General features: G+C 48.3%; 1 protein-coding gene across 6 annotated transcripts in view; it reads left to right on the forward strand.

The window, feature by feature from the left end:
- The window catches only part of LOC134350212 (sialic acid-binding Ig-like lectin 16), a 69696-nt gene that overhangs the window by 42646 nt on the left and 9028 nt on the right, over positions 1-18022 (forward strand). For 4 of the 6 annotated variants that reach the window (XM_063055200.1, XM_063055204.1, XM_063055205.1 and 1 more), the window contains 3 exons: positions 1947-2040; positions 7485-7850; positions 15934-16251. In XM_063055200.1, the coding sequence (XP_062911270.1) occupies positions 1947-2040; positions 7485-7850; positions 15934-16251 (778 nt within the window). Of the gene's footprint in view, positions 1-1946; positions 2041-7407; positions 7851-15933; positions 16252-18022 lie in introns of all 6 variants that reach the window. The other 2 variants (XM_063055201.1, XM_063055206.1) reach the window with 2 other exon arrangements.

Raw genomic sequence — 18022 nt, forward strand, 5'->3', positions numbered from 1 at the left:
CAGAGATAGATGGTAAGCAGTAGTTTCTCTGTCTGGAGGAAAGTGAATGAGACTAGTTCAAGTTCAAATTTACTGTTAATCAACTGTATACTGCCAAATGAAACCAATTTCCTCCAGACCAAGGTGCACAATAGAGTACATATAACTCACACATACATCATATGAAGCAATATAGAAACACAGAAAACCTACAACACAATACAGTCCCTTCGGCCCACAAAGCTGAACTTGTCCTTACCAGAGAAATTACCTAGGGTTACCCATTGCCCTCTATTTTTCTGAGCTCCATATACCTGTCCAGGAGTCTCTTAAAAGACCCTTTCTTATCCGCCTCCATCGCCGGCAGCCCATTCCACACACTCACCACTCTCTGCATAAAAATCTTACCCCTGATATCTCCTTTGTACCTGCTTCCAAGCACCTTAAAACTCTGCCCTCTCGTGCTAGCCATTTCAGCCCTGGGGAAAAGCCTCTGACTATCCGCACGATCAATGCCTCTCATCATCTTATACACCTCTATCACCTCTCATCCTCCGTCACTCCAAGGGAAAAAGGCCAAGTTCACTCAACCTATTCTCATAAGGCATACTCCACAATCCAGGCAACATTCTTGTAAATCTCCTCTGCACTCTTTCTGTGGTTTCCATATCCTTCCTATAGTGAGGTGACCAGCACGAAGTACAGTACTCCAAGTGGGGTCTGACCAGGGTCCTATATAGCTGCAACATTTCCTCTCGACTCCTGAACTCAATCCCATGATTGAAGAAGGCCAAAGCACCATATGCCTTCTTAACCACAGAGTCAACCTGTGTAGCAGCTTTGAGTGTCCAATGGACTTGGACACCAAGATCCTTCTAATCCTTCACACTGCCATGATTCTTACCATTAATACTATATTCTGTCATCATATTTGACCTACCAAAATGAGCCACCTCACACTTATCTGGGTTGAACTCCATCTACCACTTCTCAGCCCATTTTTGTATCCCATCAATGTCCCACTGTTATTACCATAAATAACTTACCAAATAATAAGGTGCATTACAACACAAGTCAAAGAGTATCAGTAAACAGTATAATGCTACTTGTGCTTCGGATCTGATGAGTGGTAGGGTGTTCAGTGGTCTCTCAGCCTGGGATAAGAAGCTGTGTCCCATCCTAACAGTCCTTGTGCCTGATGGTAGGAAGGTAGATATTGCTAGATGGATGGGAGGGATCATTGACAATGCCAAGGATCTCCTGATGATTATCTCTAATGGGTGGGATATCAACCCTCTCAACAGTCTTTGCAGTCCTTTCTGGGGTCTAGTGTTCAGGTGGCCTGCAATTCCCGTACCAGGTGGTGATGTAGCTGGTCAGGACACTCTCAATGGTGCTCCTGTAAAAACAAAATGGTTAAAATTAGGGGTGGGGATGGGAGGGAGCCTCACTCACCTCAATCTCTCCAAGAAGTGGAGAAACTGCTTTCTTGACTATACAGATTGTGTTAGGGGAGCAGGTGAAAGCAATCACCTGTTAAGTGCATTTGCAGAAACTTGGTGCTCCTCTCCATGGAGAAACCGTTACTGTGCCGTGAGGAGTGGTCAGCCTGCACCTTCCTAAAGTCCACAATTGCTGGTGTTTATTTAGTTAATATTTTCCATAAGACCATAATTTCCAAGGCTTTTTGAATGTCTTTGATGTCAGTAGGTCTTGTCTGGGTCCTCAGCAGCTCTCAAAGCCATTCTGCGAGTGCAGGCAGTTACTGAACTCTGGGAGAGGCCCAGGACTCTCCCAGGACATTGAGCTGGGAGACAAGACTATACCTGGACTACTCTAGGATAACAAAGTGCAAGTGCAGACAGCTGCAGCCTCAGGGTCAGTGGGAGATCTGTCTACCAGCAGTTTGAATCTCTTGAAAGCTGCCAGGGAGGAAGGGATGTCTCATAAACTATTCTCTCTTTCAGACCGAGACCAGAAAACATCAGAAGATCTGGGTTTGGAAAATGATCAGGAAGTTGTACTTCCTCCTGTCAGTTCTGCGTGTAACACCAGCAGCAGGTCAGACATGTATACGGGGGACAGTCCATGCACAGGATCCTTGTCAGCGAGCATTAGCAGGGACTCGTTCCTTATCATTCCCCTCCTCGTTGACCTACACCAAACCCTGCTTCAACAATGTCATGCAAAAATCAAACCACAGGAGGAACTCAACATCTCAGGCCACAGCTTCCCTGTCTCTACAACCCCATCCAGCCCCCACACCCCTCCCTATCTCTGTAATCTCCTCCAGCCCATACAGCATTCCCCGTCTCTTAACCCCCTCCATCTCCTACACCCCGGAATTAAAATGTGTGGCCACTGGGAGATCCTGCTTTCTCTGGCGGACAGAGAGTAGATGTTCAGTGAAACGATCTCCCAATTTGCGTCGGGTCTCGCCAATATATAGAAGGCCACATCAGGAGCACCGGGCGCATTATATCACCCCAGTCAACTCACAGGTGAAGTGTCACCTTTCCCATTCCCATTCCACATCCCATTCCCATTCCGATATGTCTATCCACGGCCTCCTCTACTGTAAGATGAAGCCACACTCAGCTTGGAGGAACAACACCTTATATTCCGTCTGGGTAGCCTCCAACCTGATGGCATGACATTGACTTCTCAAACTTCCGCTAATGCCCCACCTACCCCTCGTACTCCATCCGTTATTTATTTATATACGCACATTCTTTTTCTCTCTCTCCTTTTTCTCCCTCTGTCCCTCTCACTATACCCCATGCCCATCCTCTGGTCTTCCCCCTCCCCCTTTCCTTCTCCCTGGGCCTCCTGATCCTCTCATATCCCTTTTGCCAATCACCTGTCCAGCTCTTGGCTCCATCCCTCCCCCTCCTGTCTTCTCCTATCATTTCGGATCTCCCCCTCCCCCTCCCACTTTCAAATCTCTTACTAGCTCTTCTTTCAGTTAGTCCTGACGAAGGGTCTTGGCCCGAAACATCGACTGTACCTCTTCCTAGAGATGCTGCGTTCAACAGCAACTTTTATGTGAGGAGACGGAGGAAGGGAGGTTGGCTCACAAATAGAGAAAGCTTGAAGACTGTGCGAAAGGGAGGATAGGCAGGTAATAGAGAAGGCACACGCTCAGACTGATGGTTTGTGATGTGTCTATTTTAATGCAAGGAGTATTATGAACAAAGCGGATGAGCTTAGAGCATGGATCAGTACTTGGAGCTATGTGCTGTGGCCATTGCATAGACTTAGATGGCTCAGGGGCAGGAATGGTTACTTTGAGTGCCAGGCTTTAGATGTTTCAGAAAGGACAGGGAGGGAGGCAAAAGAGGTGGGGGCGTGGCACCGTTGATCAGAGGTAGTATCACAGCTGCAGAAAAGGAAGAAAACATGGAGGGGTTGTCTACTGAGTCCCTGTGAGTGGAAGTTTGGAACAGGAAAGGGTCAATAACTCTACCGGGTATTTTTCACAGACCACCCCATAGTAATAGGGACATCGAGCAGCAGATAGGGAGACAGGTTCTGGAAAGGTGTAATAATAACAGGGTTGTTGTGGTGAGAGATTTTAATTTCCCAAATATCAATTGGCATGTCCCTAGAGCAAGGGGTTTAGATGGGGTGGAGTTTGCTAGGTGTGTTCAAGAAGGTTTCTTGACACAATATGTAGATAACCTACAAGAGGAGAGGCTATAGTTGATCTCGTATTGGGTAATGAACCTGGTCAGGGGTCAGGTGTCAGATCTCACAGTGGGAGACCATTTTGGAGATAGCGATCACAATTCTATCTCCTTTACCATAGCATTGGAAAGGGATAGGAACAGAAAAGTTAGGAAAGCATTTAATTGGAGTAAGGGGAAATATGAGGCTATCAGGCAGGAACTTGGAAGCATAATTTTTTGAAGAGATTACTAGGAAAGTTGACGAGGGTAAAGCGGTGGATGTTGTCTATATGGACTTCAGTAAGGCCTTTGACAAAGTCCCACACGGAAGGTTGGTCAGGAAGGTTCAATCGTTAGGTATTAATATTGAAGTAGTAAAATGGGTTCAGCAGTGGCTGGATGAGAGACGCCAGAGAGTGGTAGTGGATAACTGTTTGTCAGATTGGAAGTCGGTGACTAGTGGTGTGCTTCAGGGGTCTGTACTGGCTCCAATGTTGTTTGTCATATACATTAATGATCTGGATGATGGGGTGGTAAATTGGATGAGTAAGTATGCGGATGATACTAAGATATGTGGAGTTGTGGATAATGAAGTAGGTTTTCAAAGCTTACAGAGATTTAGGCCAGTTAGAAGAGTGGGCTGAAAGATGGCAGATGGAGTCAATGCTGATAAGTGTGAGGTGTTACATTTCGGTAGGACTAATCAAAATAGGACATACATGGTAAATGGTAAGCATTGAAGAATGCACTAGCACAGAGGGATCTAGGAATAATGGTGCATAGTTCCCTGAAGGTGGAATCTCATGTGGATAGGGTGGTGAAGAAAGCTTTTGGTATTCTGGTCTTTATAAATCAGAGCATTGAGTATAGGAGTTGGGATATAACGTTGAAATTGTACAAGGCATTGGCGAGGCCAAATTTGGAGTATTATGTACAGTTTTGGTCACCGAATTATAGGAAAGATGTCAACAAAATAGAGAGAGCACAGAAGGGATTTACTAGAATGTTACCTGGGTTTCATCACCTAAGTTACAGAGAAAGGTTGAACAAGTTGAGTCTTTATTCTTTGGAGCGTAGAAGGTTGAGAGGGGACTTGATAGAGGTATTTAAAATTATGAGGGGGATAGATAGAGTTGACGTGGATAGGCTTTTTTCCATTGAGAGTGGGGGAGATTCGAACAAGAGGACATGGGTTGAGAGTTGAAGGGCAAAAGTTTAGGGGTAACATGAGGGGGAACTTCTTTACTCAGAGAGTGGTAGCTGTGTGGACCAAGCTTCCAGCAGAAGTGGTTGAGGCAGGTTCAATGTTGTCGTTTAAAGTTAAATTGGACAACTATATGGACAGGAAAGGAATGGAGGGTTATGGACTGAGTGCAGGTCAGTGGGACTAGGTGAGAGTAAGAGTTCGGCACGGACTAGAAGGGCCCAGATGGCCTGTTTCCACGGTGTAATTGTTATATGGTTATAAATTGGGAACAGATGTTCTCAGGGAAATGTACGGAAGAAGTGTGGCAAATGCTCAGGGGATATTTGTGTGGAGTTCTGCATAGGTATGTTCCAGTGAGGCAGGGAAAGGATAGTAGAATACAGGAACCATAGTGTACAAAGGCTGTTGTAAATCTAGACAAGAAGAAAAGAAGAGCTTACAAAAGGTTCAAATAAACTAGGTAATGATAGAGACCTAGAAAATTATAACGCTATCAGGAAGAAGCTTAAGAAAGAAATTAGGAGAGATAGAAGGGACCATGAGAAAGCCTTGGTGGACAGGATTAAGGAAAACCCCAAGGCATTCTACAAGTATGTGAAGAGCAAGAGAATAAGACATGAGAGAATAGGACCAATCAAGTGTGACAGTGGAAAAGTGTGTATGAAACCAGAGGAGATAGCAGAGGTACTTAATGAGTACTTTTCTTCAGTATTCACTACGGAAAAGGATCTTGGCAAATGTGGGGATGACTACATTCCCTGAAAAGTCACCAAGACCAGACGAGATGTACCCCAGGCTATTGTGGGAGGCAAGGGAGGAGATTGCTGAGCCTCTGGTGATGATCTTTGCATCATGGGGATGGGAGAGGTTTCGGAGGATTGGAGGGTTGTGGATATTGTTCCATTATTCAAGAAAGGGAGTAGAGAAAGCCCAGGAAATTATAGACCAGTGGGTCTTACTTCAGTAGTTGGTAAGTTGATGGAGAAGATCCTGAGAGGCAAGATTTATGAACATTTGGAGAGGCATAATATGATTAGGAATAGTCAGCATGGCTTTGTCAAAGGCAGGTCATGCCTTACAAGTCTGATTGAATTTTTTGAAGATGGGACTAAACACATTGATGAAGGTAGGGTAGCAGATATAATGTATATGGATTTCAGCAAGGCAGTTGATGAGGTACCCCATACAAGGCTTATTGAGAAAGTAAGGAGGCAAGGGATCCAAGGGGACATTGCTTTATGGATCCAGAAATGGCTTGCCCACAGAAGGCAAAGAGTGGTTGCAGATGGGTCATTTTCTGCATGGGGGTCAGTAACCAGTGGTGTGCCTCAGGGATCTGTTCTGGGACCCCTTCTCTTCGTGATTTTTATAAATGACCTGGATGAAGAAGTGGAGGGATGGGCTAGTAAATTTGCTGATGACACAAAGGTAGTTGTTGTGGATAGTGTGGAGAGCTGTCAGAGGTTATAGAGGGACATTGATAGGATGCAAAACTGGGCTGAAAAGTGGCAGATGGAGTTCAACCCAGATAAGTGTGAGGTGGCTCATTTTGGTAGGTCAAATATGATGACAGAATATAGTATTAATGGTAAGACTCATGGCAGTGTGAAGGATTAGAAGGATCTTGGTGTCCAAGTCCATTGGACACTCAAAGCTGCTACACAGGTTCACTCTGTGGTTAAGAAGGCATATGGTGCATTGGCCTTCATCAATCATGGGATTTGAGTTCAGGAGCCAAGAGGTAATGTTGCAGCTATATAGGACCCTGGTCAGACCCCACTTGGAGTACTGTGCTCAGTTCTGGTCACCTCACTATAGAAAGGATATAGAAAACATAGAAAGGGTGCAGAGGAGATTTACAAGGATATTACCTGGATTGGGGAGCATGCCTTATGAGAATAAGTTGAGTGAACTTGGCCTTTTTTCCTTGGAGCGACGGAGGATAAGAAGTGACCTGATAGAGGTGTATAAGATGATGGGAGGCATTGATCATGTGGATAGTCAGAGGCTTTTTCCCAGGGCTGAATGGCTAGAACGAGAGGGCAGAGTTTTAAAGTGCTTGGAAGGAGGTACAGAGGAGACGTCAGGGGTAAGTTTTTTACGAGAGTGGTGAGGGCATGGAATGGGCTGCCACCGATGGTGGTGGAGGCGGATACGATCGGGTCTTTTAACAAGCTCCTGAATAGGCACATGGAGCTCAGAAATCAGAGGGCTGTGGATAACCCTAGGTAATTTCTAAGTTAAGGACACATTTGGCACAACTTTGTGGGCCAAAGGGCCTGTATTGTGCTGTAGGTTTTCTTTGTTTCTAAATGTCACAATCCAGCACTTGCACTGACAGCTCACTCCACACTTAGACCAGCATCTGACTGAAGATGTTTCCCCCAGGTTCCCCATAAATATTTCACCTTTCACCCTAACGGTTTGATGTTGTATTCCATTCCAGTGTCAACTCCCTGTTCTTCTCCTCTGTCTAACATTGTTAAAGACAAGTAAACAGCAGTAATGTTGTTGCAAACCAACGTCATTAACATTTGTTTTGTTACTTGACAGAAGTGCTGTACTCAGAACCCACAGCACACCAGCAATGAACAGGATACATAAGCAAACTCTGTTCCTTGTCTTCTCAGCCACAAAGCCAGAAGAGTGGAAAGCCAGCACTTTCAAACATGTGAGCGCCCCATGGGGTACGTGTGCACGGATTCCATGCAACTACACGTACCCAATGCATCTGGCCAATAAATCACGGACTGCAATTTGGATTAATGGTAATACCAGAAACCTGCACCCTGTAGTTTTCCACTCTGAGAACAACAGCCGAGTGTCGTTGAGGTTCCAACATCGGGCGAATCTGTCTGGAGACCTGAAAGACAATGACTGCTCCCTGGTTATAAACAACGTGGAGAAGGCAGATGGAGGTTATTACTATTTCAGAATTGAATTTGGAAACAAGGATAACTATTCCTTCTTTCCTGCAACACTCCTCTCTGTTTGTAGTAAGTGTTCTCTTTAACTCCCTAGCCATTGACTTTGTGGCGGATGTGTGGGACACGACCTGTGCTATTAACACAAGCCACAGCAATGTGAAACCCTGTCCGTTCTAATTATAACATATGATACTATTTTCATCCAGTGGCAGTGGACCATACTAGCTCCTGTGTGTCTCGCTGATCACATTAAAACACCTTACATAGCAAGCTAAGTGGGACTCATATTTGTGAAATTTTATAAAGTTGGGATGTGTGTCACGGGAAATGATCACTGATACTGAAGCACAGTAAATTTCCCAGCGTTTTAGAACAATCCGCTGTTGCTGGGATGGGCCCAGCTCCAACCCCAGCTTGACATTGTGGAACATTGAACTGTACAGCGCTGTGCTTTGATTACTCTGAGATCAATCCAATCTTTTATAGCTTTCCAATTCTCTGCCATTATGTACCCATCAGAGTCTCTTAAAGAAATGTCCCTAATGTACCTGCCTCTACCACCACCTCACCACAGCACTCCCTCATCAACCCCTCCCACAACATTCCCTCCTAACCCCCTCAAACAGCGTTCCCTCCTCAACACCTCTCACAGTGTTCCCTCCTCACCCCCTCCCACAGCGCTCCCTCCTCACCCCCTCCCACAGCGCTCCCTCCTCACCCCTCCCACAGCGCTCCCTCCTCACTCTCTCCGACAGCATTCCCTCCTCACCCCCACCTACAACGCTACATCCTCACCCCCACTCACAGTGCTCCGTGCTCACTCCCACCTACAGCGTCCCCTCCTCACTCCCCTCCCACATTGCTCCCTCCTCACTCCCTCCCACATTGCTCCCTCCTCACTCCCTCCCACATTGCTCCCTCCTCACCCCCTCCCACATTGCTCCCTCCTCACCCCCTCCCACATTGCTCCCTCCTCACTCTCTCCCACAGTGTCCTCTCCTCATCCCCTCCCACAGTGTTCCCTCCTCATCCCCTCCCACAGCGTTCCCTCCTCACCCCCTCCTGCAGCCCTCTCTCCTCTCCCACTCCCACAGTGCTCCCTCCTCACCCCCTACCACAGTGCTCCCTCCTCACCCCCTCCCACAGCGCTCCCTCCTCACCCCTCCCATATCGCTCGCTCCTCACCCCCTCCAACAGAGTTCTCTCCTCACCCCTCCCACAGTGTTCCCTCCTCACTCTCTCCCACAGTGTTCCCTCCTCACACCCTCCCATAGTATTGTCTCCTCACCCTCTCCAACAACGTTCCCTCCTCACACCCTCCCACAGTATTGTCTCCTCACCTCCTCCCACAGTGTTCCCTCCTCACACCCTCCCACAGTATTGTCTCCTCACCCTCTCCAACAACGTTCCCTCCTCACACCCTCCCATAGCGCTCACTTCTCACAACCTCCTACAGCGCTCCCTCCTCACCCCCACCACAGCGTTCCCTCCTCACCCCCTCACAGTCCTCTCTCCTCACCCACTCACAGTCCTCCCTCCTCACACCTCCCACATCGCTCCCTTCTCACCCCCTCCCAGAGCGTTCCCTCCTCACTCCCTCCCAGAGCGTTCCCTCCTCACTCCCTCCCAGAGCGTTCCCTCCTCACTCCCTCCCAGAGCGTTCCCTCCTCACCCCCTCACAGTCCTCCCTCCTCACACTCTCCCACATCACTCCTTTCTCACCCCCTCCCACAGCGTTCCCTCCTCATCCAATCTCACAGCGTTCCCTCCTTGTCCCTCCCACAGCACTCCCTCCTTGTCCCTCCCACAGCACTCCCTCCTTGTCCCTCCCACAGCACTCCCTCCTCACCCCCTCCCACAGCACTCCCTCCTCACCCCCTCCCACAGCGCTCCCTCCTCACCCCCTCCCACAGTGCTCCCTCCTCACCCCCTCCCACAGTGCTCCCTCCTCATCCAATCTCACAGCGTTCCCTCCTCACCCTCTCCCACAGTGCTCCCTCCTCACCGTCCCATAGCGCTCCCTCCTCACCCGCACCACCACGTTACCTCCTCACCCGCTCCCACAGCGTACCCTCCTCACCCACTCCCATAGCGTACCCTCCTCACCCCCTCCCGCAGCGTTCCCTCCTCACCCCCTCCCACAGTGCTCCCTCCTCATCCAATCTCAGTGTTCCCTCCTCACCCCCTTCTATAGTGTTTCCTCCTCACCTCTTCCACAGCGTTCCCTCCTCACCCCCTCCCACAGCGCTCACTCCTCACCCCCTCCGACAGTGTTCCCTCCTCACCCCCTCCCACAGTGCTCCCTCCTCACCCCCTCCCACAGCATTCCCTCCTCACCCTCTCCCACAGCGTTCCCTCCTCACCCTCTCCCACAGCGTTCCCTCCTCACCCCCTCCCACAGTGCGCCCTCCTCACCCCCTCCCACAGTCCTCCCTCCTCACCCCCTCCCACAGTGCTCCCTCCTCATCCAATCTCACAGCGTTCCCTCCTCACCCTCTCCCACAGCGTTCCCTCCTCACCCTCTCCCACAGCGCTCCCTCCTCACCCCCTCCCACAGTGCTCCCTCCTCATCCAATCTCAGTGTTCCCTCCTCACCCCCTCCCACAGTGCTCCCTCCTCACCCCCTCCCACAGTGCTCCCTCCTCACCCCCTCCCACAGTGCTCCCTCCTCATCCCCTCCCACAGTGCTCCCTCCTCATCCAATCTCACAGCGTTCCCTCCTCACCCTCTCCCACAGTGCTCCCTTCTCACCCCCTCCCACAGTGCTCCCTCCTCATCCAATCTCACAGCGTTCCCTCCTCATCCAATCTCACAGCGTTCCCTCCTCACCCCCTCCCACAGTGCTCCCTCCTCATCCAATCTCACAGTGCTCCCTCCTCACCCCGTCCCACAGTGCTCCCTCCTCATCCAATCTCACAGTGCTCCCTCCTCACCCTGTCCCACAGTGCTCCCTCCTCACCCTGTCCCACAGTGCTCCCTCCTCACCCCCTCCGACAGCGTTCCCTCCTCACCCTCTCCCACAGCGTCCCCTGATCACCCTCTCCTACAGTGTCCCCTGATCACCCTCTCCTACAGTGTCCCCTGATCACCCTCTCCCACAGTGTCCCCTCCTGTCCCACTCCCACAGCATTTCCTCCTCACCATCCCCCCCCCACAGTGTACCCTCTTCAGCCCCTCCCACAGCATTTCCCCTTTGCCCCGTCTCTGTGGCAGAATTGGGTCAGACCTAGGGACAAATTCTAAGGGCTGATGGAGTCTAAATCAGTACTGCAGAGAAACAAGCTCTGCTGCCCAACTATCCTGTGCTGAGATGTTATTCTGCTCTTTCTGATTGACATGCCAAATCCTTCCCAACGTGTGCTTATCCAAACTTCTGATAAATTCTGTATTTGAACCGAACTCCATCCTCACTTTTGTAGCAGTCTGAGTGAAGAATTTCCCCTTAAATATTTCACTTTTCACCCTTGAGCTGTAACCTCCAGATCTTCTCTCATGCACCTCAGTGGAAATACCTACTTGCTTTTCCCTATCTCTCGTCATCGTGGCTATCCCTCAAGGTCGAGGATGATGGTCTTCGGTCTGTTGATCTATTTATGGGCTCTCAAGTGTCTTATGAGTCCAATCTTGGCTTGGAAAGTTCTTCCGCATCCAGGACAGGTAGTTCCAGATGGCAGATCGGGCTTTGGTTGTTGCTGCCTCTCTTTCCATTTTCTTCTCTTTTCTTCCAATTCTGCACATCTGTTGGCTTTGAAAGTTGCTGTTCCTTCTCGGATGATGGCTTGCCGGAGTTTCCCGTCCTTGGCATTGGTTTCCTAATTGCTGATGTCGATGTTACATTTCTTCATGTTGGCTTTTAAGATGTCTTTGAATCTCTTCTGTTGTCCGCCTCTTTTACGTTTGCCTTCTTTAAAGTGGGAGTAGAAGATTATTTGTTTCGGCAGACGTTCGTCTTTCATCTGAACAACATGACCGCTCCATCTTAGTTGGTTCTTGATGAAGCAGGCCTCAATGCTTGTTGTATTTGCTTCATTTAGCATGCTGACGTTGGTTCTTCTATCTTCCCAACTAATATTTAAGATGTTTCGAAGACAGCGTTGATGGAACTTTTCAAGTGCCTTCAGATGTCATCAGTATGTTATCCAGGTTTCTGATGCATACAGAAGTGTTGGGATCACCACTGCTTTGTACACTAATATTTTGGTGTCTGTTCAGATGTCATAATCATGATAGTCTCTTGTTCGGAGACATCTAAAAGCTGTTCCAGTGCATTTAAGACCATATTGGATTTTGTCATTAAGGTCAACATTGGAGGAGAGGTTACTTCCAAGCTACGGAAAGTGGTCCAGGGTTGTTTTGCCAAGTTGAATTGATGGTTCTATTCGATTTGTCTCAGTTGGTGATGATTGGTAGATGATCTGAGTCTTCTTGGAATTGATGGTAAGTCCAAGTTTCATGTATGCTCGGTTGAAGGCAGTCAGAATCTGTTGTAGGTGGTTTTCTGAGAGAGCTGCAACACTGTTGTCATCTGCATATTGGAACTCGATGAGGGAACTCGTGGATGTCTTTGTTTTGGACTTGAGACGGGCAAGATTGAAAAGTCTGCCGTCTGTTCTGTAGACAATTTCGATTCCTGGAGGTAGGTCGTCCTTGATGATGTGGTTGATTGTCGCAATGAAGATGGTGAACAAAGTTAGGGCAATCACACATCCCTGTTTTACTCCTGATTTAACTTGAAAAGGCTTACAGTTACTGTTGCTGACCACGACTGTGGCAAGCATGCCATCATGGAGGAGTCTCAGGATTCAAATGTACTTTTCAGGGCATCCATAGGTGGATAGGACATCCCATAGGAGTTCCCTTGATACCGAGTCAAAGGTTTTGGTGAGGTCAATGACTACCATGAACAAAGGTTGAAGTTGTTCATGACATTTTTCTTGTAGTTGTCCCATTGTGAAGATCATGACGACTGCTCCACGTGATGGTCTAAAACCAACTTGTGTCTCCGGAAGGATCTTCTCAGCTAAAGGCTTGAGCTGGTTGTTCATGATGCGGTGAGGATCTTTCCTGCTGTTGCTTACAGGGAAATTCCACGATACTTTCCGCATTTGGATCAATCGCCTTTCCTTTTGTAGATGGTAACGATTGCTGAGTCTCTAAAGTTTGCTAATACGTCTTCATTTATCCAGATCTTGATGAGAAGTTGATGCAGTTGGTAATGAAGCGAGTTTTACCTCCAATTTTGTATAATTCGGCTGGTATTCCATCGAGTCCAGTGGCCTTGTTGTTTTTCAAGGTTTGGATGGCTTCCTTAACTTCTTCAAGTGTTGGTATTTTGCTTAGGGAGTTGACAATGGGCTGTTGTGGAATGCTGTTAATCACATTCCTGTCAAATGAGACAGTTTGATTTAGAAGATCTTCAAAGAACTCCCTCCGTTTAGAATTACTCTTCAGGATGGTTCAACCATCTTTGCTTTTGAGAGGGGCTTGACCGTGAGTGGATGGGTCAAAAATAGCTTCAGTTGCATTGAAAAAGCCTCGAGTGTCGTTGGCGTCTGCTGGGTGTTGGATTTCCTGAGCTTGCTTCCTCCACCATTGGTTTTCCAGGTTTTGGGTGCTCTTCTGGACTGCAGCCTTGCATTCCTGATAGTGTTTCCTTTTGGTAGCCGATTGTTGGTCATTTTGTAAGGTGATGAAAGCTTTTCCCTTTCCGTCGATGAGTTGTTGGAGTAGTTTGTCGTTATCATCGAACCAATCCTGACGTTTTTTCATCTTGAACCCAATTGTTTCTTTGCAGGAGCTGTTGGTAGTGTTCTTCAATTCTACAGATGGTGGGATTTGTTGAGGCAGTTGTTCTTGAAAATTTAGTTGGAACTTCCGTACATGGTTGATGTCTTGAAGGATGTCAACATTGAATTTCTTAATAGTGTTCTGATTTTGGTGTTTCTATTTGGGCTGAATCTTCATTCTCATGGTGGATGAGATGAGTTGATGGTCTGTCCAGCACTCGCTGGCACCAGTAACAGCGTAACAGCTCTTGTTATCAGTACATCTTGTTGGTCCCAAGATTGTACGATGATGTAGTTGATGAGGTGCCAGTGTTTGGAGCGTGGATGCTGCCAGGAGACTTTGTGCCTGTTCTTCTGGCAAAATAGGGTGTTTGTAATTACCAGGTTGTGTTCAGCACATTTGGTGAGGAGGAGTGTTCCATTGGCGTTGACCTTGCCAACTCCTTCCATGCTTATTATTCCAGTCCAGAGCCTATGATCTTTCCCAACTTTGTCATTGAAGTCTCCCAAGAAAATGATCTTCTCGTTGCTGGGAACAGAGGAAAGGATGTCATCAAGTTAGGCGTAGAAGTTCATCTTTACTTCATCTTCAGTGTCCAGAGTTGGAGCATGGGTGCTGATGATGGTGGCATGTTGGTTCTTGACAAGCTGGATTCGTAGAGTCATGAGAAGTTTATTGATTCCCAGTGGTTGCTCTGTCAGCTTCTGAAGTAGGCTGTTTCGGATGGCAAAACCTACTCCATGGATCCTCGGTTGTTCAGGATCAAGTCCTTTCCAGAAAAATGTGTATTGACCGTGCTGTTCCTTTAGTTGCCCTTCTCCAGCTCTGCGGGTCTCACTCAAAGCAACAATGTCAAAGTGCAATTTTTGGAGTTCCCTGGCAACAAATGCAGTGCTTCTCTGGTCGGTCTGAGTTTGGGTTATCCATTAGGGTTCGTATATCCAGGTTCCAAATTTCATAGTTTCACTTCCGATATTTTTCAACAGCATGATGGTGATCCCTCTGGACGCGGCTTTCCAGACAGGATGAGGTGAAGCAGACTATTTTATAGGGCACCTTTTCTAGCCCCTTCCCAGTTCAGGGTGAGCCGAGTGGATCCTACATAGGGCTGCTCAGACGTGAATACAGCTACCGAACAACTTTCCTGCTTCTGTCCAAAAGCTGAACGACTGAATCAAGTATTCACCACTTTCGTGCTGGTTCTTGACTAGGAGCTTCCAGCTATCACATTGCCTGCTCCCGTCGCCCTCCCTCGATCGCCGAAAGACTTGAAGAAGTGGCCCACAGAGCGAAGACGCCTGTGTGTGTATTTGTTTTATGTGTACTTGATGTTGCACTCTAAGAAGCACAAGATACTTCACAAATCAACCAATTGATTCCAATGGCATGGAAACCACGCCGATTGGAGCTGATGGATTTGTTGCAGCCTTCATCTGCCTTCACAGCCATTGAGTTCAAAGTAACTTTGTCCACCTGTTCCACCATTGAGGTCTTGGTTGGATTGTTCTTTGCCAGGATCTCAGGACCACACAAGCCTCTCCACCATGACAAGGTGAAAATCCACAGAGAAGTCTCTATCTCTACCCCTCATGATTGTGTATACTTCTATCAAATCGTCCATCATTCTCCTGCACTGCAGGGAATAATGTCCTAACCTATTCAACCCTTTCCTCTGACTAAGGTCCTCAAGTCTTGATAACATTCAGGGAAGTTTTCTCTGCACTCTTTCCATCTCATTGATAACTTTCCTGTAGGTAGGTGACCAGAACTGCCTAAAATACTCCAAATGTGGCCTCAGTTAGGCCTGGGTTTAGGAGTAGGGATATTATGTTGCAGTTGTATGTCTTGGTGGACTATTGTGTACAGTTTTGGTCACCATATTATAGGAAAAGCACTGTCAAAGTGGAAAGTGTGCAAAGGAGATTTAACCAGACTAGAGGGCTAAGATAGAGGGAGAGCTTCGCCTCATTGAATCTTTATTCCTTGGAACAGAGGAGAATGAGAGTTCATCTCATGGAAGTTCATACAATCATGAGAGCTATGGATAATGTGGACAGTTATAGTTTTTTGCCCAGGGTTGGGAAGTTCAAAATTAGAGGGCATAGATATAAAAGAGACCTGAGAGATAAGCACTTTACACAGAGGGTAGTGAGAACCTGGCAAAAGCTGCCAGAAGAAGTGCTGGAGGCAAGTACAATTGCAACATTTTGATAGGTACCTGGAGGGGAGGGGTTTGCAGTATAACGGGCCCAACGAAGGCAATTGGGACTAGCAGTAAGGATTCTGTGGACAGAAGAGATCAGCTGGGCCAAAAAGCCTGTTTGTGTGCCGTGTTATTCTATAATTCCACGTTTCTCTCTGTTAGATTACACAGATACACCCTCGATATTCCCTGTTGTATTGGATGCAGGAAAGCCTGTGGACATAAGCTGCACCTTCAACTTCAAGTGCAATGGATCGACACCCAACTTCAAGTGCAATGGATCGACACCCATCTTCACTTGGCACTTCCCTGCTGGTGGCCCACTGTCAGCCCCAGCCAGTGTCGTTCTGCAAAGACACTGGACATTTACTTCTGTTTGGACCCTGACACCAGAGCTCAAATACCACGGGCAGAATCTCAGCTGCAGAGTCAGATACCCACCTGCTTCATCAGAGCAGATCGTCACACTAACTGTGCGGTGTAAGTATGGAGAGCATTTACAGTACAGCTGCAGCAATACACCACATTGCACACAACGAGACTCCAGGTAGAGCTGGTCAATGCAGGGCGGAGAGCAGAGAACATACCAGCAATGTTAAAACAATCATAGAAAAAAGCAAAGCATCAGATTAATGTCAAAGCTTCAAAACAGCAATGCTATCTGTGCTGCCTCTTTCATACTGCACCCCCTCAGCACTACCCCTTTTTTGAACAAAACTGTAAAAGTTTATTTACACAACAAATACACAAAGTACAAACATTCAGTATTTCAAGACAGTGAATAATTCAAATTAAAATATGATTACTATCGTCCATAAAGCTTTCAATTCCCTGGGTGGCCCACAGCTCACGGAAATCCCCCACTGTACCCATTATGACCACGTGCACCCTCTCCAAGGATAGTCAGGCACGAATGTATCCTCGAAAGAGGGGCAGGCAGTTGGCTCTGGCAGAACCCTTGACTTTCCGCTGCCTAGAGTCACGAATGGCCATCCTGGCCAGTCCTGGAGCAAGCCCACCAGGAGATCCTCCTTGCGACCTGCCCCCTTCTTTATCGGGTGCTCATATACGAAGAGTGCGGAGCTGAAGAGCAACCAGAACCTGAGCAGCAGCCCCTTCAGATACTCAAACAGCGGCTGCAACCTCTCCCACTCCATGGAATCCTGGTACACTTGACTCCTCCGGGCCACAGAATGGACAGCTGCATGGGGTGTCAGTGGACCTGCTCACAGACCTGTTGCACTGTTTTGCCCGATGCAGTGCCTTCCACCCCAGGTCCCCAATGACCCCTGCATAAAGAGATTTCCACTGGGGACGCCCTCCACTGCCAGATGGCAACACAGTCGAGCCAGGTCGGCAGACGAAGGCAAGGAAGTGAAAGATGTGTAGGATCAGCCCATACAAGAAACACATTGGGGCGTCATGAAAGGGCGTGGTGGGAAACCCCGCAAGATGGCTCATGTTGTGTGAGACCCTTTCCCGCGTGGTCTTCCGAAGCCTGGGACCAACAAGCACATCCGGTGCATCAGGTGGTGGTGCAGCCAGAAGCCCTCTACTTCCCTGAGCCCCCACGATACCCACTGTGATAGGATGGGGACCCGTCCCCATCACAGCCGGAGCACTCTCTCTGGATGGGTCTAGACCCTCATACCCTCAACAGCTCTTGGTAATGAGGCAGTTCCCTCAGAGCAGTGCAGCTGAAGTTGTCTGCTGGCAGTGCCCCGAGGAAGAAAGTGTGTCACCAGGCGGTGTTAACTGTACAGGTATCCCCACTGGGTTCTGAGGTGGACAGCTGCCAGCTGGGTGCGCATTCACACCGAGGACCGGCCACCCTCCATGATCGGAAGACTGAGGACTGCTGCAGAGACCCAATGCCTCCAGTTTCCCCAGAAGTCCACCAGCCGCGTCTGCGTCCTGGACATGAACTTGACATGGGATCAATGTAGCCAGCCGGTACCACACCATGGAGGCGACCAGCTGATTGATCACCAAAGCACTCCCCTGGTAGGAAATTGCACAAAGGAGGTCGACCAGCATCCCAGCCGATCAGAGGTCTTCATTTGCAGGTCCTGCCAGGGGCCTCCCTCGAGCTCAGGTGGAGGAGGTGCATGGTGCTCTATGCAATTACCCTCTAGTAGGGGACAGTGCACTTCTCCCAGTTGACTCTGGCAGAGGACATGGCAAGAAGATCTGCTGGCAGTCTCGCATCCTCTACAAGCCAACCGGGTCGTTGACTATAAGGAGGATGTCA

The sequence above is a fragment of the Mobula hypostoma genome, chromosome 8 (genome assembly GCF_963921235.1).
Source record: "Mobula hypostoma chromosome 8, sMobHyp1.1, whole genome shotgun sequence".
Lineage (NCBI taxonomy): Eukaryota > Metazoa > Chordata > Chondrichthyes > Myliobatiformes > Myliobatidae > Mobula > Mobula hypostoma.